The 23,937-nt window shown below is 54.1% G+C and overlaps 1 protein-coding gene across 1 annotated transcript in view; it reads right to left on the bottom strand.

Annotated features, from left to right (window-relative positions):
* The window catches only part of FGF18 (fibroblast growth factor 18), a 34,385-nt gene extending 17,037 nt beyond the window's left edge, over positions 1 to 17,348 (bottom strand). The window contains 5 exon segments of the mRNA XM_089908592.1: positions 2,511 to 2,691; positions 2,840 to 2,976; positions 16,749 to 16,968; positions 17,105 to 17,141; positions 17,317 to 17,348. Coding sequence (XP_089764718.1) covers positions 2,511 to 2,691; positions 2,840 to 2,976; positions 16,749 to 16,968; positions 17,105 to 17,141; positions 17,317 to 17,348 — 607 coding nt within the window.
* Positions 17,349 to 23,937: the final 6,589 nt, after the last annotated feature.

Here is a 23,937-nt window from a genome sequence, read left to right as displayed (position 1 = left end):
TAAACATATTCCCTGACAGAGAATCATTAAATCTAGAGTTTGTGGAGCTGGAGGAGAAGCCAAGACGGGCGAGTCCCTGGATACTCCAGGGGTGGTCCCCCAGCACCACCAGGGCGCTTGTTAGACATGCAGGGCTCAAGGCCCCAACCCAGACTCTCTGAATCAACATCAGCATTTTAATGAGAACCTCAGTGATTCCGACGCATGTTAGTGTTTAAGAAGCGCTGCTCTGGTACAGCCCTTGTAATGTACAGAGGGAAGCTAAGGCTCAGAGAAGGCAAGGTTACACAGCAGGTGAGATCCCCCGAGTCTCCAGTGCAGGCAGAGGAAATGAGAGGACAAGTGGCTTCTGGAGGGAGGGGCCGGCCATTTCCGGCCTCCTCTCCCTCCCAAGCTCTTGACTCCTATCTCAGAGCCTGGACAGATGGTTCAGACCAGAGTCTGACCCCCCTGTACTCTCCCAGCCTGGAGGGGCCAGCCAGAGCTCCGGGGACTCCCCAGGAGGGCACCTCCCTCCCGCCCCAGCCAGCCAGCTGCCCCTTCCCTGGCAGCAACTGGACAGCAGATCCCAGGGAAAACCAGCACCTGGGCCTGCCCAGCACAGCCAGGCGTCCACGGAGGGGGGGCACAGAGAGACGAGGCCCCAGAGAGGCGGCCAGCAGAGGGCCTGGGAGAGGTGGGGAGGAGGGATGGAAAGCTGTGGTCGGAGAAAGGGAAGCAGGGAGAAAGACAGAGATGGTGAGGAGGGGGGAGACAGAGAAATGGACAGAAACAGCCAGAAGGAGGGGAGAAGGACTCAGAGAGAGAGATGCCCAGATAAAAGGAGAAGCAGCCAGACTGAGAAAGGAAGAAGGGGGACGAGGGAGGGAGGGATGGAGGCAGTAAAGAGTGATGGGGCAGGAGAAGGGAGGGGAGGCAGCTGGCCTGGAGAAGCAGGAGCCCAGCGTGGCCCAGCCCTGCCCAGCCCGGCCTGGCCCAGCCCCCAGTGACGGTGCAGCTGCCACACTTGGGCCCTACCATGAGGTCAGTCCTGCCCCGGGGCTGAGGGAAAATAAATGGTGTCCAAGATAAAAGATCCAAGAAATTATTTGTCTTGCTGTCATGTCTTGACTGCAATGGGCAGGGGCTGGCGGGCAGACGGAGCATCATCTCGGAGAAACCCAGGCTGGCAGGCTCGGCCACAGGCACGCACGTACTGTGGCCACCTACAGCCCCAGCTCCCCCCCACCCAAGGCTGGGGCCTGGGACACCTCCCAGAACCTGGGCCTGAGAAGGTAGGAAGCGATGGAGGTGTGGTCAGTATTTGCTCAGTGTCTGGCCCCTAAATCCCCTCCAGGCTCTAGGAGGGAGGAGTCCTGCCTGCTTCACTCACTGCTGAGGGTCTTTGTGGGGCTTAGGGAGGGAAGGGAGTCAGGGTTAGCTCACTGGGGGCTTAGGGAGGGAAGGGAGTCAGGGTTAGCTTACTGGGGGCTCAGGGAGGGAAGGGAGTCAGGGTTAGCTCACTGGGGGCTCAGGGAGGGAAGGGAGTCAGGGTTAGCTCACTGGGGGCTCAGGGAGGGAAGGGAGTCAGGGTTAGCTCACTGGGGGCTCAGGGAGGGAAGGGAGTCAGGGTTAGCTCACTGGGGGCTCAGGGAGGGAAGGGAGTCAGGGTTAGCTCACTGGGGGCTCAGGGAGGGAAGGGAGTCAGGGTTAGCTCACTGGGGGCTCAGGGAGGGAAGGGAGTCAGGGTTAGCTCACTGGGGGCTCAGGGAGGGAAGGGAGTCAGGGTTAGCTCACTGGGGGCTTAGGGAGGGAAGGGAGTCAGGGTTAGCTCACTGGGGGCTTAGGGAGGGAAGGGAGTCAGGGTTAGCTCACTGGGGGCTTAGGGAGGGAAGGGAGTCAGGGTTATTTCACTCCTCCCAGCCCCTCTGCAGAGGCAGCTTGGGGCAGGTGATGCTTCCTAAACACCCCAGAAGAGAGCTGGGCAGTTCCAGGGTCAAGGGCAGGTCATGGGGACCATGGCCCAAGGTGCTGTGAGTACCCATGCCTCATAGGTGCACAGGCTCAAGCCCGCAGAGCACACACACACAGGCCTGTCCCCGTGCACACGCACACACTCTCACACACATATGCGCACACACACTCACGCCAGGCCAATTTCCACCACCACCACCAGCATCCAAAAAGCGTGCCCCAGAGGCTCCCACCCCTCCGAGCATCTGAACCTGGGGAAGCAATGCCGTGGGGAGCAGGTTGCCACGGATACCCACGACGACTGGCATTTATGGGGCATTTACCAGCAAGAGCATGCTTTATTCATGTCTTCAGTTACTACTCCCAATAAGGCTCTCAGGGATGCACTACTGCACCCCCATTTTATAGATGAGGAAACTGAGGCCCAGAAAGGCTCAGCGCCAGGTGCAAGATCACACAGCCAGGACACGGCAGAGCTGGGATTTGAACCTGAGGTCTCAGAGGCCGGGAAGAATGTGTACACGGTCGGGGGGTGGGGGGAGGGGGTTGACACTTACCATACTTGTCCCCGTCCTCGCCGCGGGCGCTGATCCTACGGCCCAGGACCTGAATGTGCTTCCCGCTGGTCCGGCTGTAGAGCTGGTACAGCCGCAGCTGCTTACGGCTCACATCGTCCCGAGCCCGCGTCTGGTTCTCCACGTGGATGCGGAAGTCCACGTTCTCCTCGGCCACCAGCACCTGAGCAGGGAAAGGGGAGATGGTGAGCTACTCTGGAAGTCCAGAGTCCCTGCGTGCAGGAACCACATTCACAACAAAGAGCCAGGGTCTCCTCTATGCCAGCTCTGGGTCAGGCATCAGCACACGCTCATAATTGCCCTGTTACCACCCCCATTTCACAGATGAGGCAACTGAGGCTCAGAGAGATGAGGCAAGTTGCCCAAGGTGGCCCAGCCAGGAAGCAGCAAAGCTAAGAATCAGGTCTAGGTCTATTTGACAGCAAAGTTTGCTATCTTTCCACCACACCCCCAAATTAAAGCAAGAAGTATGGAGCGGAGTTTCCCATGTGACCTTGGGCCCATAGTTTGTTCCGCCTCAGGTTCTTCCCCAGTAAAACAGTGGAGCAGAGCCTCCAGCCTGACTACACCCCAGGGTGGCTGTTAGGATACAGTGAGCAAATGGGAAGAAAAGTACCAAAATCAATATGGAGATGGGAAATGGATGGGGGCATATAATTCCTGTTTAGGTCCTCAGCAGGGAAGGAAGGAGACCTGGCAAATTTCTTCCTGGGAACGAATGAACCAGAGCCCACTGTCATTTCTCCCCTTGGAGCTGATGCTGGGGGCGGTCTCCTCTCCACATCCCAAGTGTCCTCATGCTCGCCTCCACCACCAAGCATTTGCCCACATCCCTAGCCCCTCGTGGAGAAGCCTTTGCTTAGCATCTCTCATCAAAATTCCCTGTATCCCTGGAGGTTTAGCTCATGTCTGACCACACTCTCCAGGAAGCCACCTCTGGCTACGCCAGCACGTATCTCTCCCACCCCTTTTCCCTGAACACGGCCTCTCACGTAGACAACTTGCACCCACCTCCTCACCAGCCTCCTGCTTCTACTCTTTCCCCCTGGTAGTCCGTCTTCCACCAAACCCAATCACCTTGTGCAACCCTCCCCTCCAAACTCTCCAGGGCTTCCCATCGCATTTAGATAAATGTCCCCACCAGGGCCTCAGGGCCCTGCAAGATGAGTCCCCGGGCTTCCCTGGTGGTGCAGTGGTTGAGAGTCCGCCTGCCGATGCAGGGGACACGGGTTCGTGCCCCGGTCTGGGAAGATCCCACATGCCGCGGAGCGGCTGGGCCCGTGAGCCATGGCCACTGAGCCTGCGCGTCCAGAGCCTGTGCTCCGCAGTGGGAGAGGCCACAACAGTGAGAGGCCCGCGTACCACAAAAAAAAAAAAACAAAGATGAGCCCCCAACTGTTTTCCACCTCCATCTTTTACCACTCCCTCCCCACCAGTTACGCTGGCTGTCTTATTAGGGCTCTGAGCATTCCAAACACAAAATACACACATGCCTCAGGGCCTTTGCACTTGCTCTTCCCTCTGCTTCAGTGCTCTCTCCCAGATTTTTGCACTCTGGCTCCTCTAATTCATTCTGCTCACATGTCACGTCCTGAGACAGGACTTCCTTGACTGCTTCTCTGAGGCAGCCCCCACTTCTGTCACTCCTCATCTCTCTACCATGCTTTGATTTTTCTTTCTAGCATTGATCAACCTGACATAACATCTATTTATCTAGTTTTTGTCTGTCTCCCCCACTTGTTTTCTGCTATATCCCCAGCACACAGCATAGTAGGAACTCAAACATTTGTCAAATGTATGAATGAACAAGTGAACATTGAAAAGATCTGGAGTCTGTCATCCTATTTAGCATTAAATTGGGTTCTCCTACGCCCTGATAATTGTATGCCTGTCCCAGCCCATCTTAACCAGAAAGCTGAACAATTCTTGAAGTCCAGACAGCGTTCTGGGTTTGTTCTAGGCACGCTAGGCTTGCAGGACCCCATTCCCACAAAAGCATGACCCCACTCAGCCCATGATGGGGTTCTTGGAGTTGGGGCTGCCCAAGCATCTGTCTCAGCCCTCAGCTGTGAGCTCTCCAGGGTAGGGACCATGTTTTCCTCATTGCTACACCCCATGCCCAGGCCAGGGTCTCTGTCCCCCCGCTGACCTGCACATGTCCTCCAGTCCCAGCCTAGGCTCCACAGACACTTCACCTGGACCACATTATTGAACTTTCACTATCATCCTCAGGGTGGAAACATTATGCCACGTTACAGATGAGGAAACTGAGGCTCCGAAGCTGAACCAACAAGGTCACAGAGCAGGCAATGGCAGAGTTAGCCCCAGGCCATGTGGCCCCAAAGCGCTGCTTTCAGCTCCACCTCAGTGGGCCCCGCCTGTCTCACCAGTACAGTAGTGAGCAGGATCCAGGTTCAAAATCCAGTCCTGAGCATAAATCCAGAGAAGGCCATAATTCGAAGTGATACTTGCACCCCAGCGTTCACTGCAGCACTATTTACAACAGCCAGGACGTGGAAGCAACCTAAGTGTCCACCGACAAAGAAATGAATAAAGACGATGTGGTTCATATATATACAATGGAGTATTACTCAGCCATAAAAAGAATGAAATAACAGCATTTGCAGCAACATGGATGGACCTGGAGACTGCCATACGGAGTGAAGTAAGTCAGACAGAGAAAGACAAATACCACATGATATCACTTATACGTGGAATCTAAGAAAATGGTACAAAGGAGCTTGTTTACAAAAGATAAATAGAGTCACAGATGTAGAAAACAAACTTACGGTTACCAGGGGGGAAAGAGGTGGGGGGATAAACTGGGAGACCAGGATTGACATATACACACCACTATATATAAAATAGATAACTAATAAGGACCTACTGTAAAGCACAGGGAACTCTTCTCAATACTCTGTAATGACCTATATGGGAAAAGAATCTAAAAAAGGGTGGATATAGGCATATGTTAACTGATACACTTTGCTGTACAGCAGAAATTAATGCAACATTGTAAATCAACTATACTCTTAAAAAAAAAAACAAAAACCCAGGGTTAGCCACTCCCTAGCTAAGGGTCCCCAGGCAACTTACTAAAGGGGTGACAATGGCACCCACCTTGTGGGTTGCTGTGAATATTAAACATACAGTCTTAGAACAGTTGCCTGGTACAGATTTAAGCGCTCAGCAGACATAAATAACTGCTGAGAGGATACAAGGGAGCCCTTTAAGAGGCTCTTGGTGAAGCCCTGCTAACAGAAGCCTCCCCAGGACACAAGTGGATCACACTCTCACGTCCTTTGAGGCACTTCTGCTGCTCAGATTACGGTTTGGGAAGATGTTGTTGCTTTTGATCATCCCGACAACCCTAGGACGTGGGAATGCTTATCACCCCCACTTAACAGATGTAGAAACTAAGGCTCAGGAAAGTTAAGTCAGTTGCTCTGAGCTGCACAGCCCGGTGGCGCAGGGCCTGGCCACTGGTGCACCAAGAGCACACACTCTTCACTTCCACTACCCTAAATGGCCAGCCCGCTCACAGCCCAGTCTCACACCTGGGACCTGCCTCCTTTCACATCCTATCGCTTAGGGAGCATAGAGCTCCAGTGCCCCCTGAGGCCCACACCTGGTGGGCCTGCGTCCTGAAGAACCCCCGCCCGTGGCCCTCAACCTTCCTGGAATGATTTCCCGAGGTGGCCTGGCCCTGTCCCCTCCCCCAAGGCCAGGCCTCCGGCCTCCCTCCCTGTCCTCCAGATCTCCTCCTGCTCACAGGAGACCTTATTGACCAGAGGTCAAACCAATCTCCTCACCCCAGGTCCCCTAGGGGAACTGCCCTGCCCCAGAAGCCAGCCTCCCATTAATGATTTTCTCCCTGGCCCACTGGACAGAGGCAGCATGGGTGACCCAGGGTCAGCAGGGGCTATCCAGTGGCCCTTCCCCAGGATGCGGGGGAACAATCCATCTTGCCCAGCTTCCACCATTTAAGCCGTACTCTGTGGCCACATCAATCCCGAGGGCGGTAACAGGGGTGGCATCGGACATGGAAACAGAGTCCGTCCTTTTGAAAAGGCAGGAAGACCCCTGGGCTTCCTGGGCAAGACCTCTGTGGGGCTCCAGGTCTTTGCACAGCCCCTCTGCCCGGATGACACCTGCCCTCAGGTACCTCCTCTGGAAGTATTTTCTGCCCTCCGGCCTCAGGCTGGCTTACAGCCTCTGGACACTACTGTAATGGCTTACTGTCCCCAGAGTCCAGTTTCCCTGGTTCATCCCTGAACCCCCAGCTCTGCCCCCAGAAGGCACCTGGCAAATGTCTGCTAAATCACTGTGGCTAGGATGAGGAAAACCTGGCAGCCAAAATGAGCCCCATCACTTACTACCCAGATGAGCAAGTGGCCCAGAGAGGGTTTTTAAAGCCATCAATTGCTAAGCTTTCCTCTGTTCCAGGCACTCTGCTAAGAAGCCCTCAAGACATGGTACCTCGTCAAATTCCTTAAGCACCCGTGGAGGTAGGCACCAGTTAGAGTCCATCTCACAGACTGGACCTCTGAGGCACCTCTCCGGGGCCACAGAGCTCCAGGGCCTGCCTGCAGAGCACATGCAGAGCGGGGCCACTCAGGAACATCCTCTCGCTCCTCCTTTCCTGCTACTCTGCCTCGCCGCCCAAGAGGGGGCCTGTCTTCCAGGACTTCCTAGAACAGTCAGAGCTGCTCTCTAAACCCATCCAGGTGCATAACCATCAGGGGCACTGAAAAGCTGCAGGGTGACAAAAATCAAAACGCTGCGGCTCTCGCAAGGCGAGCAGGGCTCGCACAGACAGGGTGTCTCCTGGGGCAGAGCAAGGTGCCTTACCAAAGGCTCTCCTTCCCCCACCCCAAACTCACGGATTATCTTTGAGGTCGAGATAGCTTTTCCCGCAGCAGGGTAGCCTACAGTGGGGTCCCCCTGCAGCCTGGCTGAGAGACCCCTGTTACCCCCCAGGGTGACCCACCCCTTCTCTGAGGGGCTTGCGCTCTGGTGGAAATATTCACTCCCCGATCCAGGAATTGCACAGGGGCTGCAACCCGAGATCCCAGCACGGACGTGGTGCTTAGTGGGACAGAGCCCGCCACCTTCCGCCTGCAGTCTCAGGCTCTAGTGCACGAGGTGAGGGGTTTTCCTGCTCCCAAATCTGCCTGGCCCCCCACTACCCATTGCACAGCGCCTGCATGTAGTCCTTTACCATCCAGCCCCCGCCTAGCTTCCAAGCCTCCTCTCTTAGGTACCTCGGGGGGAAACTACCATGGGGTGAAAAGAGGTTGGGGTGAGCCCCACTCCAACCACAGGGCCAGCTTCCAGACGTCAACCCAGGTTCCCCCTCCCGCCAGGGAATCCGATAACCACAGTTGCTCCCTCTGACCGAAGGTTTCAACCTCACCCATCCACTCCTGGCTCTGAAGTCATGTCTGAAGCGGCTTCCTATTTCTTCCTGGGCTCGCCTCACACCAACATCTGCCACATCACACATCACCTAATACACACGTTACATCAGCACACCCACACCACACACGTTCAACAATAGCACTCACTGACCTCGGGTGTGACCTGGCTCCACCCCAAAATCACCAACTTACTTGATTTCTTTAACCCTCAGTTTTCTCATCAGCAGAATGAGATTGTTTACAATTATTTACCTCAGAAAAACATAAGTAAGAAGAGCCACCTTTTTTTTCTTTTTTCTTATTTTCTAAACAGTCACTACTTATGGAGCATGTTCTCCATACTAAGAAGTACTTTAACTAACTTACCTTACATCATCCCCAGAGCAGCCCTATGAGTTGGTATGGTTATCATCCCCATTTTACAGATGAGGAAACTGAGGCTCAGAGAGGTTACATTGCTTGTCCAAAGGCACAAAACTGGTGCAAAAAAGAATCAAGATTTGAATCCAGCTCAGCCTAGAACCTCCGCTCCCCATCTCTTCACCCTCTCCTGCTCTATTCTCCTTTCTCTCTGTCACCCACCTCCTTTCGCCCATTCAGGAAAGCAATTGGCTCCGGCCACAAGCCATATGTGGGGCAGGGACTGAGGTGGAGGATTAAACATGAAAGGACTGAGGCCTTGAGCTCACCCCCTACCCGAGAGAGAAGGAAGGGGTCAGACTGCCCCTCCCGCCCAGGTACCCATCCTCGAGGCCTCAGAGAATCCGCGCCCCTGTCTCCAGGCAGCCTGCCCAGAAAGGGAGGGTCTCCCTGGTCCCAGGAGAGGCAGCCCACAGACTTGCGGCCACATTCCACCACTGCCTGCCTCCCCCTCCAGAAGCAGCACTGGGGCCAGCCATGCCAAGGGCTTTCGGAGCTTCTCCAAATTCTGGATTCAAACCTGAGACCCGCACCCCATTCCAGGAGTGGCCCCTTGTAGAGTCAGCACCCCCTCCACCCTGAGATGCAGCTCCCAAACTGTTCCTCAAGAGCAAGCCTGGACTCAGGCCCAGGAGTTGATGCCAGTCATAGCGCTCCGGGGATTATTATCGTCGTTGAGCACGAAACTAACGCTGGCTCCCACTTAGTGGGCGTTCGCTCAGTGCCAGGGTCCAAGCTAAGCACTTTCCAGGCACTGTCTCCTCGCTCCTCGCAGGACCTGGGCAGGTCAGAACGATTACCATCCCCATGATAAAGGGAGACACAGAGAGGCTAAGGGATTTGCCTAAGTTGTACAGAAACTGATGCAGCCAAGAACTGAACCCACCTCTGGCTCTGGAGTCCATCAGTTTCCCCTAGCTGACACCCCTGGACAGAAAGCGGAGGAGGGAGGCTGGGCCCACCCCTGAACTGGAGCTTGGTTCACTCAGACTGATGCCTCCAGCCACCCCTTAGCCCCAGGTTTCTCCCCTCTCTCCTGTCACACTCCCCACATCCATCCCAGCCAGGACACAGTGATGCTCCAAACGGCCCTTCCCTACCCCCAACCTGTCCATTAAGCTCCTGGGGCTGTCAATGTATTGATTGGCAGGGCTGAGCCGCCAGCACGGGAGGGGGGTGCTGCCACCCAAGGCGCTGACCGGGAGCTCCTCTTCCCCATACATCAGCCTGCTCTGTACAGATTGTCAATATGGGTGCCGCGGCCCGTCAACCCTGCAGCCAGCCTGAGGCGGTGGGGGGGACTCCTAAAGACCCATGCTCCCTTCTTTCCTCCTTTTCTCCTTCTTTCCAATCTCTCTCCCTTGAAGCCCCTGGGTGGGGAGAGGGGTCATGCATGTCAAAGAGGTAATAAACAAGCCCTTTATTCTGGCATTCAATGCCCACCATGGCCTTTTATATCACCCTCATTCCTGAACTTGATGCGACAGCCATTCCAAACAGCTTGGAGTCCCCTGAGCACATCAAGCTGTTCCCTGCTCCATGTAGAAATGGTCCATGTGCCTGCAAAGGCTTTTTCGCACACACACACACACACACACACACACGCACGCACGCACGCACACAGAGAGAGACACTCAAAGAGTCTTCTTCACCCAGCTTGTTCCTATTTCAAGATTCAAATGGCGCACCTTCCCAGGCGAGATCCTCCTGCCCTGAGTCTGGTTTCAGGGCCCTTCGTCGGAACACCCTCTGCACCCTTGGGCCCCTGCCCCCTGCACAGATCCCTCAGATTTCTCTCAAATCCCTGAGGGCTGGCACAGGTCCTGAGCACCCCGTGCCCCACACCTGGTACAGGGTTGGGGGGCTCCATACAGATGCCCGGCCCTCAGAGAAGCTGTTCTCCCCACCCCTCCAACTTGCTGACATTCATGCTGCATGCCAGGTCCGTGCCAGGTGCCACAGGGCCCATGGGATGGGCCAGGCCTCCTTTGACTTCCAGGAACCAGGAGCTGGCGGACAAGCAGGCCTCTAGGCACCCCAGAGTCAAAGGTATAACTGCAGCTCACATTTACTCAGCACTTATAATGAGCCATGTGCTGGGCCAAGTGCTTCCCCCAAGTGACCACAGTTCACCCCCTATAGCAACCCCAGGAGGGAGGGTCCATCCTGATGCCTGTATTAAAGGTGAACCACAGAGAAGCCGAGAATTCACTCAATCATGCAGCTACCAAGTGGCCGAGGTGGGATATGACCCAGGTGGGTTGTGTCCAGAGCCTGAGCCCCTATACATCCCTGTGAGCCCCAGCAGAGAACGCACTGGGTCACAGAGCAATGACAAAGTGCTAAGAGGTTCCAAGGCAGAGGTGGGATGGGGAGAGGGGTAAACAAAGCTGCCAAAGCACCTGCCATCTCTTCACAGGGATCATGGAGGAAAAAAGCTGAAGCCTTAGATGTCTTCTTCATCCCACTCAAAACCCAGTCCAGGGCCAGCCATGTTTCCTGATTGTTAATGAGGAGCAGCGCCATAATTGAATGCCTACTGCATACCAGGTCCGAGACATGGTTTCAATTAATCCTCCCAACAGGCCCTAGGAATGGTATTATTATTCCTATTTCTCAACTGACGAGGAGGTAGAGACTCAGAGAGGTTAAGGATCTTTCCCACGGGCACACAGCCTGTGAGTGGTGCAATGAGGATAAAATTCAGACCTAAATCCAAGACCTACGCTCAGACTAGAGGGGGCCTGATGTCACCGATGCAAGAAGCACAGCCTTCCTAGCTTTCTTCAGCACGCTGCAGCATGTTAACACACACACAGGGCATATAATTGATCGAGCAATGACTATGACTCAATTATTTACTGAGTGTCAGCCACAGTGCTAGCTACTCTGTGTGCATTATCCTATTAGTCCTCACCATAACCCTTAAGAAGTAGGTACCTTTCATTACCCCATTATACGGATGGGGAAAACCAAGGTGCAGAGGGTGGAAGGTTAAGAAATTTGCTGAACAGTTGCTCAGCAGCACAGACAGGATTCAAACCAAGGTCTTTCCTATGCCAAAGCCCACACATTCGAGCAACACAGAAGCCGCCTAGCTCACTTCACTGGTACCCAGGTGGAGAAACTGAGGCACACAACGAGCCAGTGACAGAGCCAGGACTCCAACCCAGGCATCCTGAGAGTCTTTCTGCCCTGTGGCCTATGGGGGGCTTGTCTTTGGCCCCATCCTTGGCACAGCAGCATTTTAAATGGGCCTGAGGCCTTATGCCGTTCAGATGTCGGAGCAAACAAAACCCAGTCATCTTCCAGGCCCTACCAGCAAGACTGACTAAAGCCTGAGGGGCCCGCTTACGCACTGATGTTCCAGAACAAATCCCTACTGTCAGACCCAAGGTGCCAACAGCAGGCCTCAGCACTTCTGGAGGCCCAGTGGCTCTCCTCCAGCCTGGGCCACACTGACAGGGCCCTTGGTGTTGCCCTTCCCTAAGTGCTCAGACATGGGTCCTTGTGAGTAGGGGGGAAACCCAACCCAGCACAAAATATGGGGCACACAGATGTTCATCAGACAATCCCGGCCCTCAGAAAGGAAACAACACCTTCCCTCTCCCCAGTCACCAGGAGGTGGCAGTGCCATGGGTGAGGGGAGCTTAATCCACTGACAGAGGGGTGGAACCAAGGGAGTCCTCCCAGAACAAGAGACACAGGGACTAGGTCTTGAAAGGAAGACAAGATTTCAGAGCCCTGGGTTCTGCACTCTCCCCTGCTCCACACCCTTAGGAAGCAGGAGCTGTTTTGTTGCTTGTTTTCTTCCCATTTTATGCGTGCAGAAGCTGAGACCCAGGGAGGTTAAGTAACTTGTCCAGGGTCACACAGCAAAGACAAGGCAGAGAGACTCTTTGAACCAGCCTGGCAGATTCCAGAGCCTTTAAAGTGCTGTTTAATAAGCCTGGGTCCTAGAGTGGGCAAGCTAGAGTTGAATCCCACTCTGCCTCTCTCTCCTGCTGTGCAACCAAAGGCAGATTATTTTATGCCTCTGAGCCTCACTTTCTTCATCTGTAGAATTCCCTAATTCCAGGCTGGTTGTGAGGCACAGCCTAGATGCTGTGAGAAAGCGCCAGCCACGGAACGAGCCCGCAATACCCAGCAGCAGCTACCAGTATAGTTGTTACCCTGATGGGCCTACACCCTGATTTCCCACACCAGCAACTTCCCTGCTACAGGACGAGGTCAGAACCAAAAGATCTGCTGAGGACAGAAAGTCTTCTTCCTGTCCCCATCCATCTCCCTTTGGGGGTCCAATGTGCCCTCCCAGCCACCCAGGGCTACGAGGAGGCAACGCCGTGGCCCTGACACGCTGCCCAGAGCCTGCTGGACACTGGCTGCACCACCCACAAGAAATGTTCCAAGTCCACCTCCTTGCCTCAGAGCAGGTGACACTCCTGGGCTGCAGGTGACACTCCTGCTCCATGTTGGGAAAGAAGCTGGAAGGAGAGTGCTGAATCCCCCAGGCCCTGCTACCCCCCCAAAAACCAAACCCACCTCTGGCTCTGAAACCCTTTTAGACCAGAACATTCCAGGAAGATCAGGGTTTGCAGACACCAAGTCAGACGCCCTCAACCACAGAGATGCCCACCTGGCCTCTGATCATCCCCTAATAAGGGATCCTATCAGGGGGATCCAACCGGATCTCTCACTAAGGGCCCCTAGCATGCCTCTTGAGACTCCATTTCCCTATCAGTATTCCTTCTGAACAACTGCAGTGTTTCTGAAAAAGTCTGCCTGGTGTGCTGGAAGGGATACAAGGTCTCGATTTCAGAGTCTTGGGTCTTAGCCATGGCCTTGAAAAATCCCTTCCCCGCTCTGTACCTCAGTTTCTCCATCTGTGAGGTAGGAATATGATAATATTCCTCCTATTCCAGTCTCCCTTGTAGAATGGTAGAAAGGATGAAAGGAACTTCCTGATGCAAGAGCCACTTGGAAATTCATACAAGTAGCACTTTCTCACCAAACGCAGGTCACTTCTCCCCAGCCTTGGTTTCCCCCCTCCCGCCCCACCCCCTCCACTTCCCCCACCCCCACCAGGCTGGAGGATGCTCTCTATCTCTCAACACTTCACAGCGTGGGACAGGAGGGGTGGGGTTGAAGGAACTCCTGTTTATCTGGCACTCTCCCTCTCTAGACTGGGAGCTCCTTGAGGCCAGGAATGGACTAGTCATGTTCCAGCGGCAGCAAGAAGCAGGCTCCCAGTCAGTATTCCATCCTGACTGGATGGACGAATGGATGGATGAGGTTGCTTCTTCAAGAAATTAAAAGTACAATCCAATAGGATAGCATCCCATCCTCTTCAAGTCCCAGATGACTCTGTCTCTGGCTTCCCCATCCTAGCAAGCTTGAAGAGAGGTTCTACACCCCACTGAAGAGGCCAGGCATGGGGGTGGTTAGCCTTAGAGAAGGCATGGAAGGAAACTTCCAAACTTGAGCAAGTGCGGTGAGAGAGGAAGCAGCGCTGTGGGAGGGAGGGACCGAGGGGCCAGCGGAAGGCCCCCCTGCCCTGGCCCGCCTCACGCCTGGCCTGTCTGGGGAAGGCCAGGACCTAGCCGAGCCTGGCGGCAGGAACAATGTCAGGCAGGTGCCGGCCGAGCTGCGTGAAAGGCCCAGCCCGGTGTCATTGTCAGCGCTCAGCCAAGTGCAGAAAAGCAATTTACTGGTCACGCCGCTTGCTCCCCTTGGAAATTTTTAAAATTCTTCCGATTTGAGCTATCCACGGTGTCCCAAGTCGTGTGGAGAAGGGATTTTATTAAATTCCCAGCTTCCCGCTCCCAGGGTTGCTGGCAGGGGAGGGCGGGGCTCACCACATTGTCGGGGGTGGGGGGGCGGTGCGGGCAGTGTCTGGCATGGACTGTGTTCACAGAAATGTGGCTGGGGGCAAGGGGCCCATCTGGGGTTTGGTGGTTGATGATGCATGGAAAGAGAGAGGAGCCCAGAAACTCTGTTGCTAGGACTGGACCAGTTCCCCAAAACACGGAGGCGGGGGAAGGAAGGGCATAGGTGTATAGAGTTCCCAGCAGAGCAACGTGCTCCTGCGGGATGAGAATTCGCAAAACCTCTTCCACGCCTATCGTATACCATTCATCCTCGGGGCCACCCATGTCACAAATGATGAAGCTAAGTCTCGCAGAGGTCTACATACAGGGAAAGATGGAGCTGGGGTTCAGGCGCAATCCACAGGATGGCAAAGCCCTGAGCCCTTCCCACAGTGCAGGGAGCCTCCCCTGGGCCCTGCTCACCAAGGGTGCTCTCATTACCACCCTCCAAATGCACCCTGTCCAGGAAGCAGCTGCTCTCCCGGTGTTGGCCCATCACCTCAGTGGGGAGCAGACTCCAGACTCTCGCAACTAGCGCAAGGGTCCCACCTCTCATCTTTACCTCTAACTAACACTCCACCTTGTCCCTCGAGCATAAAGGAGGATGTGAGCCTGCCAACTTTGTCTATAACTCCCTAGGGTAGTGTTGCTTTATCTTTCAGCAATCATGGGTGCTTTCAAAAATCTGTGGGGAGCTGAGAACCGTCTCCCATACACTGCATATATGGGCACCGTTTTGCACAGTGTTTCAGGGACCACCCCTCTCCCATAATCCCATCCTTAGATATCCTAAGGGTGCATGGATCATGGGTTAAAAACATCAGTCAGTCCTAAGGCAGTTTGCAACGGGAAAGGCTGCAAAGGAAGGGGGAGGTGGGGCGGGGGGAGAGGAGGCTCCCTCACCTGCTTGAAGGCCTAACCCCAATGGACCTAACCCAGACGGCCCACCCAGCTTTCCCCTCCCCGCCCCTCCCCGCCACAGGCTGGCTCTAGCTCTGGCCAGGACTTGGAGGTGGGATGCAGAGTCCAGGTTCCCTCCCTCACACTCCCCCCCACCCAGAACACAAAGACCACACAGCAGCCCCTCCTGGGCCCCACTTCAAGGACCAAGAGGCAGCAGGCAATAAGAGGCCTGGGCCACAAAGTCTGAAACCGTCTCTCTACTTTATGCCCATTTCATCGTCCCCGGCCCCAGGCTCAGCGCTCAGGAAAAGAGGTCTCCCCCAGGTCAGACAGGCAGTCCCCCGGGGTGACCCTGGGGCCTGCCCTCTGCTTGGGGACTCAGCTGCAAACCAAGCAGGCTACACCTGGCACTGGCCTCTCTCTCTGACACCAGCCATTCCCCACCCTGCCCCCTGCAACCACACAGGGTCACATCTGCTTTGGCAAACGGCCAGTCTTAAGTTACTGGCTCCAGTTGTATTGATTCAAGGAGTCACCAGGGACCCCAGCCTGGCCAACAGAAGGAAAGAACCCATCAGTCTGTCCATCCATCCTTCCAGCCCCCAGTCCCAACTAGTTGTCCTCACCTCAATGTCCATCCCGATGGTAACAGCTCTCTCTTAGGAGTGGGAGGGGAGATAAGCAGTCTCACCACCACCGTAGCCGCCCTCCGCAAGAGACCCGTGAGTCTCAACAGCGCTCAACACACACACCTGGGAGAACCACCACTTTGCCTGCTCGGTGCTCTCCCTGGGCACCTCGGGAATCCAGAAAGCTAAGGCCCAAGCATCCTCTCGAACCCTATGAGGACACCTGCCTTCAACCCAGATGGGGAAGGGGCTCTTTTGGCCCATAATCTCTTTTGGCCCCAGCCCAGCTCCTCCTAGGGCGCCTCCGTCAGAGCACTAGGTGGTGGAGGGCTAGGGCAGCTGGCACTTCCTATTCCCTTTCCCTTTGCGCCCCCCCTCCAAGCTGAGGCAGCCTGGTCTGGTTCTAATCGGGGCTGAAGTCAGCTCCCTCAGTCCCTCTTCCCTTTCCCTCCCCCCGCCCCCCAACCCTTTTCCTTCATTTCCACGGCTTTGGAAGCCCCAATGTTCCAACTGTCTGCGTGCCAAGACCTTCCCGAGTCTGAAAGCTGCTGAAGTAACAGATCAGATTTTAGCAAGTGCTTTCCAGGCTGAGCGCCAAGCCCTCTTCTGATTCAGGAGAGCAAGCGAGCGGGGAGCTAGGCGGGGAACCAGCTGAGGGCTGCACTACCTTGGGCAAGGGTGTGCGTTGCGGAGCGCGGCCCGTTCCGGAGCCGCCTCGCAGGCAGTGGTCCCTCGGCCCAGGTGCCCCGCTCTGCTCGCTCTCACCCCAGTCTCCCCTCCTAGCACAACATCTCTCTCTCTCCCTCTCTGTCTTTCTCTCAATGCTGCAAACGCCTTTGAAACCACAGAGTAATTTACAACTGAAGCTTTCTCCCTGGACTCCAAATCCACTCGGTTGAAAGGAGCCTTTTTGTTTGGAAGAGCGAACGGAGATGTTAAGGGACGGTTGGCAGAGAAAATCCCTACGTCCTGACTCCTCACCGGCTACGGGCCGGGCGGGGAAGCGGGGTGGGGGGGAAGGGGGGGGCTTGGAGCCGGGCACATTGTAGCGGCTGAGGCCGCCGGCCCCGAGCATCTTCTCCCAGCCGAAGCCGACAGGGGCCGTGGCAGCCCGCGCCAGCCTGAGTCCCGCAACAGAGCCCCTTGCCCTTGGCCGGTCCCCCGCCCGCGCTGGGCGCATTTGGAGCCACCCTTCCGCGCCCTGGGAACAGGTGCACTGGGCTCGGCGCCCAGGAGGGGTGGGGCACAGGGAGGGGGCGCGGCCCGGGGGAGGGGGGGTAGACACGTACCGGGAGACAGGGGCTGGTGGGGGGGGTCAGAGTCAGAAGCCCACGTACCTGTACCTGGAAGCACAGCAGCAGGAAGTGTAAACACCTGCGGGAGAGAGAGATGGAGAGGCAGTCAGTGGGACTGGAGGGAGGGGAACCCGCGTATAGACAGACAGATACGCAGTCGGAAAGTCAGAAGAACGGCCGGGCGGGTAGACAGAGCCACAGGCACACGGACAGACGTCCAGGCAGGGTGGGCAGCCCCGCACGCGGGCGCTTACAGGCAAGTGCAGGCGGAGGGCGCTGAATACATCGCTGGGCGGGGGGGGAGGCGGCGGCTCCTAGCCCAGCCTGCACATGTCCCCTTCGCGCGGCCGGGACCGGGCGCCTCCGCCGCCGCCGCCGCCGCCGCCGCCGCTGCTGCTGCTCCCTCCTCGCCGGCTGCTGCTGCTGCAGACTCTGCTGCTCCGGGGCGCTCCGCGGCGCGCCCTGCGGCATCAGCGCCCCGCGCGGCTCCTCCCGAGCGCTGCGCCCTCCGGGCTGGAGCGGGGGCTGCGGGGCGGCCGCCGCTGTGCAGGAGGCACCGGCCGGTGCGAGAAAGCTTGCTCACTGCCGGCCGGCCGTCCGGCCGTCCGGGCGTCTGCGGGAGGCTGGCTGCCCGGCTTACTCCGGGGGCAGCATGCGTGGCGGGGCTGGAAGCTGGGGCGCGCTCTCCAGGCGAGGCGCGGGGCTGCGCGGGGCCAGGGGTCAGCGCTCCGGGGCCGGGGCGCGCGGCTGCAGCACGAACGCGTCACGGCCGCTCCGTCTGAGCGCCCGCCGGCTCATGTCTCCTCCTCCGCGTCTCTCCGGCCGTGCGCATCGCCACCTCCCACCACTGGCGGCGGCCGGGGCGTTTTCTACGCGCGGGCGGCGAGGGGGCGGGGGGCCGGGGGCGGGCCCGGGCCCGAGCCGGCACAATGAGGATGCGGGGCCCGGGGGCTCCCCCCTCGGGGCGCGGCCGGACGGGCGCTCAGCTAGCCTGGGTGCGCCGCGACCACATCAAAGGCGGCCCTGCCCGCTTGCCTGCCTGCCGCAGCCTCTCCACTGCCTCCTCCTCCTTCTCCTGGCGGCTCCGGGTTGGAGGGAGGCGCTCAGACTCTCGGCGACGGGACCGGCAGCTCCGAAGGGGCAGAGCCAGCTAGGCTGGAGCTGGTGAGCGCTCGAAGCCGTCGGAATTCTGCGCCTGGGCGCAATGACCCCGCGCCACGGCGCAAACGCTGCCGGAACTGGACAAGCTGCGGTCCCCAAGAACGCAGTTAGGTGCGGAACGTCCTTGCTCGCCCACATTCGCTACTCGCACTCACAGCCACCAGCGCTTGAGTGGGGAGCAGGGAAGAGGCGGGTCAGGCCCAGCCCTCGGGGCGGCTCCACTTAAGGGGGTCGCTTTTACCCGCTCTGTGAGTTCACGCAGGATCGTGGCATGTCCCAGGCGCCCTCTCGGACGGCTGGCCACCCTATGTGAGCCCCCTTTCAATCTCCGTCCCTGCCGTTGAGGGGAGGGGATCTCGAGGGCGTCTCTTAAGCCCACCCCCACCCCCACCGCCCCCCTTCCAGGGCTCCCGGGTCGGTTCCCGAGATCCCAGCTGGCCTCTCCGGTAGGTGAGCCAGCTTTGGAAACGCACGGCTGCCACCTAGCGTTCCTAAGGCTTCACTGCAGCCCAGCCCGGTCAGGCTATACAGGCCCGGGAGGAGCCAGCAGGACTATGGTCAGCGACCACTCTAGGCCCTTTGCCGGCCTCCAGGCTGAGATTTGCCACTCTTTGCACACTAAGCAGTTTGACTCTTTTAACCAGGTCCCTTCTAAGGGCATCTCTTCTAACCCCCTCCGCCCCTTCAGAGGAATCACTCCTGTCCTTGCCACCAACCTCAAAATGTAGGTGTTCTTGTCACACGTTAACTGTCTCACACTGTCTAGACCTCCAGACAGCTAGGCTCTGCTTTGGCCTAATGCTAAGGGGTTTGTCATAGAGGGAAAGAAACTGAACAAGCTCAAAAAGCAAAACTCAGGAATCCGGACTATTTGGTTAAAAACTTCCTGTGTCACTGGCCATGGCTGATATCGCCATTTCATGTATAGTGAAACTGAGGTAGACACTGTCAAACAGTGCTACTTCCTCGTCATGGAATATGAACTATCATCAATTGTTCCGATTATCAGGCTTCCCTGCAAGCTATTTTATTTAAGTTCCCTTTCAAAGCTGAGGCCATCTTAAACAGCCTCTGTTTCAGCACTGGACACAAGTGCAGAAAACCTTTACAAAGCTAGGTGCTGAGCAATGGAGAAAGTTCTTGTGTGAAGAGCTGGGCTGAATTTACTTAGCCATTCTCATTGCCAGAACCAGCAAATCCCAAGACAGCATGCAATGCCCAACCACAAAACATATGCTTCCCTTGGGTCCTGTGACATCACCATGCTTGATCTTACTTTATAAAGACCTCTGACAGCCCAGTCAAGAGGTGGGTTTGGCCTACTACCTGCTAAAGTGGGGTGTTTGAAGTATCTCCTGGCCAATAATCAGACTTACAATTTTCTGTACTGTTTTTCCTATTACTTTTGAATGAAATGGGTCCGTAATTATTTATATTCTAAAATGCCTGCAATTTTTTTCAAGGCTCAGATAGTGTTTGTTGATTCCACAAATAAAGCTATCACCCAAGTAAGATTCACCCAGAAGTCCCGTCAAGTGAAGTCCTTATTAAGAGCATAAACTCAAGTTAGAGGTCCTGGATTTGAATATTGCCTCCAACAATTTACTTATAAATTGCAGCAAGCTTCCAACAGTACCAAGTGTTAAGATGCTGCGAGATAGCAAATGAGATCAGTCTGGCTCACAATGAAGGCTCCAAAGATTTTAGCTATTATTAATAATCCTAATTATGGTTTTCAGGTTATCACATATTTTTCTTCACCATTTCATGTAGTAGGGAAGCAGGATCATTTTTTTTTTTTTTTTTTTTTGTGGTACGCGGGCCTCTCACTGTTGCGGCCTCTCCCGTTGCGGAGCACAGGCTCAGCAGCCATGGCTCACCGGCCCAGCCGCTCTGCGGCATGTAGGATCTTCCCGGTCTGGGGCACAAACCCATGTCCCGTGCATCGGCAGGCAGACCCTCAACCACTGTGCCACCACGGAAGCCCAGGGATCATTCTTAATTTACTGAAAAGAATCTTTTGACTCTAAATCCTGTCATTTTAACATTCTTCCTTTCCATTGTTCACACCTGCAAACTTATTACCATACAGATGAATAAATCTTTTTTTTTTTTGCGGTACGGCGGGCCTCTCACTGTTGCGGCCTCTCCCGTTGCGGAGCACAGGCTCCGGACGCGCAGGCTCAGCGGCCATGGCTCACAGGCCCAGCCACCCCGCAGCATGTGGGATCTTCCGGGACCGGGGCAGACCGTATCCCCTGCATCGGCAGGTGGTCTCTCAACCACTGCGCCACCAGGGAAGCCCCCCAGATGAATCTTAAATGAACTTTTTCTATTCAAATTTGACATGTTCGTATAGCACTTAATACGGGTCACTAATTTGGTAGTCACTTCTCACCAATTCATTCAATCACTATTTGTGTCAGGCCCTGGGTGAAGACACACAAAGCCCCTGCTTTGAAAAAGCACTTTACTTCTACTAAGGAAGATGGGCAATAAGCAAATAAGCCAAGAGGTAAATTCAAGCTTACTGGCACTTTGAAGGAAAACAGTGGGATAGAGAACACCAATTAGCAATACTTAGGCTAAGACCCAAAAGTGGGAGAGCCAGCCACACAAGGGAACATTCCAGGCAAAAGATGTCAATACCCTGCAAATGGGAAAAGGCTAGGTGACACGCAGGGTTAGCCAAGAGTGGCAAGAGGGTGAAAACAGGCAATAGGTACCTGTCGGAAACCTTCAAAGGCCTTTTAAGGCACTATTTATGTACAACTTTTATTTTTTGTGTGGTACGCGGGCCTCTCACTGTTGCGGCCTCTCCCGTTGCGGAGCACAGGCTCCGGACGCACAGGCTCAGCGGCCACGGCTCACGGCCCAGCCGCTCCGCGGCACGTGGGATCTTCCCGGACCAGGGCACGAACCCGTATCCCCTGCATCGGCAGGCGGACTCTCAACCACTGCGCCACCAGGGAGGCCCCCTATGTACAACTTTTAAATGCTTGGAGCTTGACAAATGTTTATACTTCTGTAAACACCTTTCTCAGGCAACCTCCCACCACACCCATCACTAGTCTCAAGTTACCATTAGTCTGCTGGCACTAGGTTCTAGTTTCACAGAAATGGAACCATCTATGTGCTCTTTTGTGTCTGGCTTCTTTTGCTCAGCATGTTTGAAATTCAGCCTCATCCCTTGTTGCTTTTATCATTGTTCCTTTTTATTGTCAAGTAGTACTCAGTGTGGATATACCCATTTGTTTGGCAATTTATCAAAGGCTTTGAAACTAAGGGTCAAAATCCAGTTTGTTTTTAAAGCTTACTGCAGCTGGTAAGAATACATTGGAATGGTGCGACAGTGGCAGTAAGGAGGCCAGCAAAAAAGCTGTTACCTGTCCAGGCTAAAGTATGGTAGTTGGGGCCAGGTGCGGCTCTGTGCTAGTTTGGTGTTGGGAGTCGGACACAACTACATTCGATTCCTAGCTCTCGGCTGGCAAATTCACAATCTTCTGAGCAAATTCTCATCTGTAAAATTCCTGGTTGTCTGAAGGGTAGCCGAGAACGTATGCTGACTGCTTCCCCAATGGAATGCAAGCCCTGCAGGGCAGTTGCCTGTTTTGCTTGCTGATTAATCCTAAGCCTTAAATACATACTTTGGGACACAGTACTTAAATGTTTAGATTCTTCCTACCTCATTTTCAAAGTACACTAACAGCACTGCAATCTGACACTCGTTTTCCACCTCTCTCCAATCTTAAGAATCACAAAATTCAGGGAGTCTATAGGATACAAATATTTTGGAGAAGGATGAGAGAACCTCCAGCCTAAGAACATAGGACAAAGGCAGCCTCAAGTCTTCAATCGGATGAAGTAGCTTAATCAGAAAAGTAGACATTTAAGTAGCACAAAATCAGCTCTTGGAACTTTCAGATTAAAAAGGGATGTCTACTGCCAAGTTCAGGAGTCAAGGAGCAACTGGCTCTTCGTTAAGATCCGGCTGGAAGGTGGCCTTACACTTTCTGAAATAACTTTAACCCTGCATCTCCACAGTGCAGACTACTAACCCTTAATAGGGTATTTTCTGTGACCCTCAACCTTTTTCCTCGGATAATTTCAAAGAAAAACACCCCCCCAGGCAATGTAAACATAACCTCCCCACCCCACCCCCATCATCCAGTTAATAGCTTCCGACGGCAAGCTTTAAACCTCATTTTATCATCATGTGCATGATCCCGTAATTTCAGCCTGATCTGCTCTCCCCAAATGGCCTTATTTTATTAACCTATTTTGTCCTCTGGTTCAGGTTGAAGGTAACTGTTAAGTTCTCACCCACAACCTAACCACATGTGATAGATACTAAGATACCAAATGAAAAGAAGCTTCCTGCAGACAGCCAACAAGTGTGTCTCTGCCCTCCTAGTGTTCAAAATGTTCCCCTTGCTTTTCCAAAGGGTCTGATCTGATCATCCAGGTTAAGTCTTCGAAACAATACTGGGTTCAGTATTAATGAGTATCACTCCCACCAAGGCTGCAATCTCTAAACGCCATTCTTTTAAAATAAGGAACCAGAGCTCCTTGGAAAAATGGATCATTCCAGGTCTAGAAAGAAAAGCTGTTTATCTTGTTCAAGATAAGCCTGGAACATTCTGTCACACTAGAAAAACTTCGTATCAAAGACTACTTACGGGAGTCAGTGATGGTAGGAACAAGCTTGAAAAGGATTCCTTTGGCCAAAAAGATACAACACAGTGGATTGAAATATATAAAAATATGACTTCAGTGGCCATCATTAAAAAAAGTCTACAAATAACAAATGCTGGAGAGGGTGGAGAAAAGGGAACCCTCCTACACTGTTGATGGGAATGTAAATTGGTGCAGCCACTATGGAAAAGTGTGGAGGTTCTGAAGAAAACTAAAAAGTCACCTGACAAAACTATAATTCAAAAAGATACATGCACCCCTATGTTCACAGCAGCACTATTCACAATAGCCAAGAAATGGAAGCAACCTAAACGTTCATGAACAGATGAATGGATAAAGATGTGGTTCATGTATACAATGGAATATTACTCAGCCATAAAAAGAATGAAATAATGCCATTTGCAGCAACATGGATGGACCTAGAGATTATCATACTAAGTGAAGTCAGAGAAAGACAAATACCATGTGATATCACTTACATGTGGAACCTAAAATATGACACAAATGAACTTATTTACAAAACAGAAACAGCTCACATAGAGAACAGACTTGTGGCTGCTGAGGGGGAGGGGGAGGGAAGGACAGAGAGTTTGGGATTAGCAGAGGTCAACTATTATATATAGGATGGATAAACAAGGTCCTACTGTATAGCACAGCAAACTATATTCAATATCCTGTGATAAACCAAATGGAAAATAAAAAAGAATGTCTATGTGTATAACTGAGTCACTCTTATGTACAGCAGAGATTAACACACTGTAAATCAACTATACTTCAATTAAAAAAATTTTTTTAAAATACTGCAAGTTACCAAAAAAAAAAACAAAACTGAATCCAGGACACTCACTTTTTACTTTCAGGAAGTCAGTTTCTTTAGAAGAGGAATTTCCTAAGTCACAAACCTAGAGTAGTAGTTCAACTTTCAGATTACTACCATGTTTAGTTAGCTGATGTCTAATAACTAGCACTATTAGTGACTTCTGAGGCACAGGGAAATCTTTAATTCCTGCGCTTCCAAA

This window comes from Delphinapterus leucas, chromosome 3, assembly GCF_059928025.1.
Source record: "Delphinapterus leucas isolate spDelLeu-1000000601 "Yukka" chromosome 3, BTC_Dleu_Yukka2, whole genome shotgun sequence".
In the NCBI taxonomy this organism is placed as follows: Eukaryota; Metazoa; Chordata; class Mammalia; order Artiodactyla; family Monodontidae; genus Delphinapterus; species Delphinapterus leucas.
The sequence above is the reverse complement of the archived record's forward strand: the minus strand, read 5'-3'. Positions and strand labels throughout refer to the sequence as shown.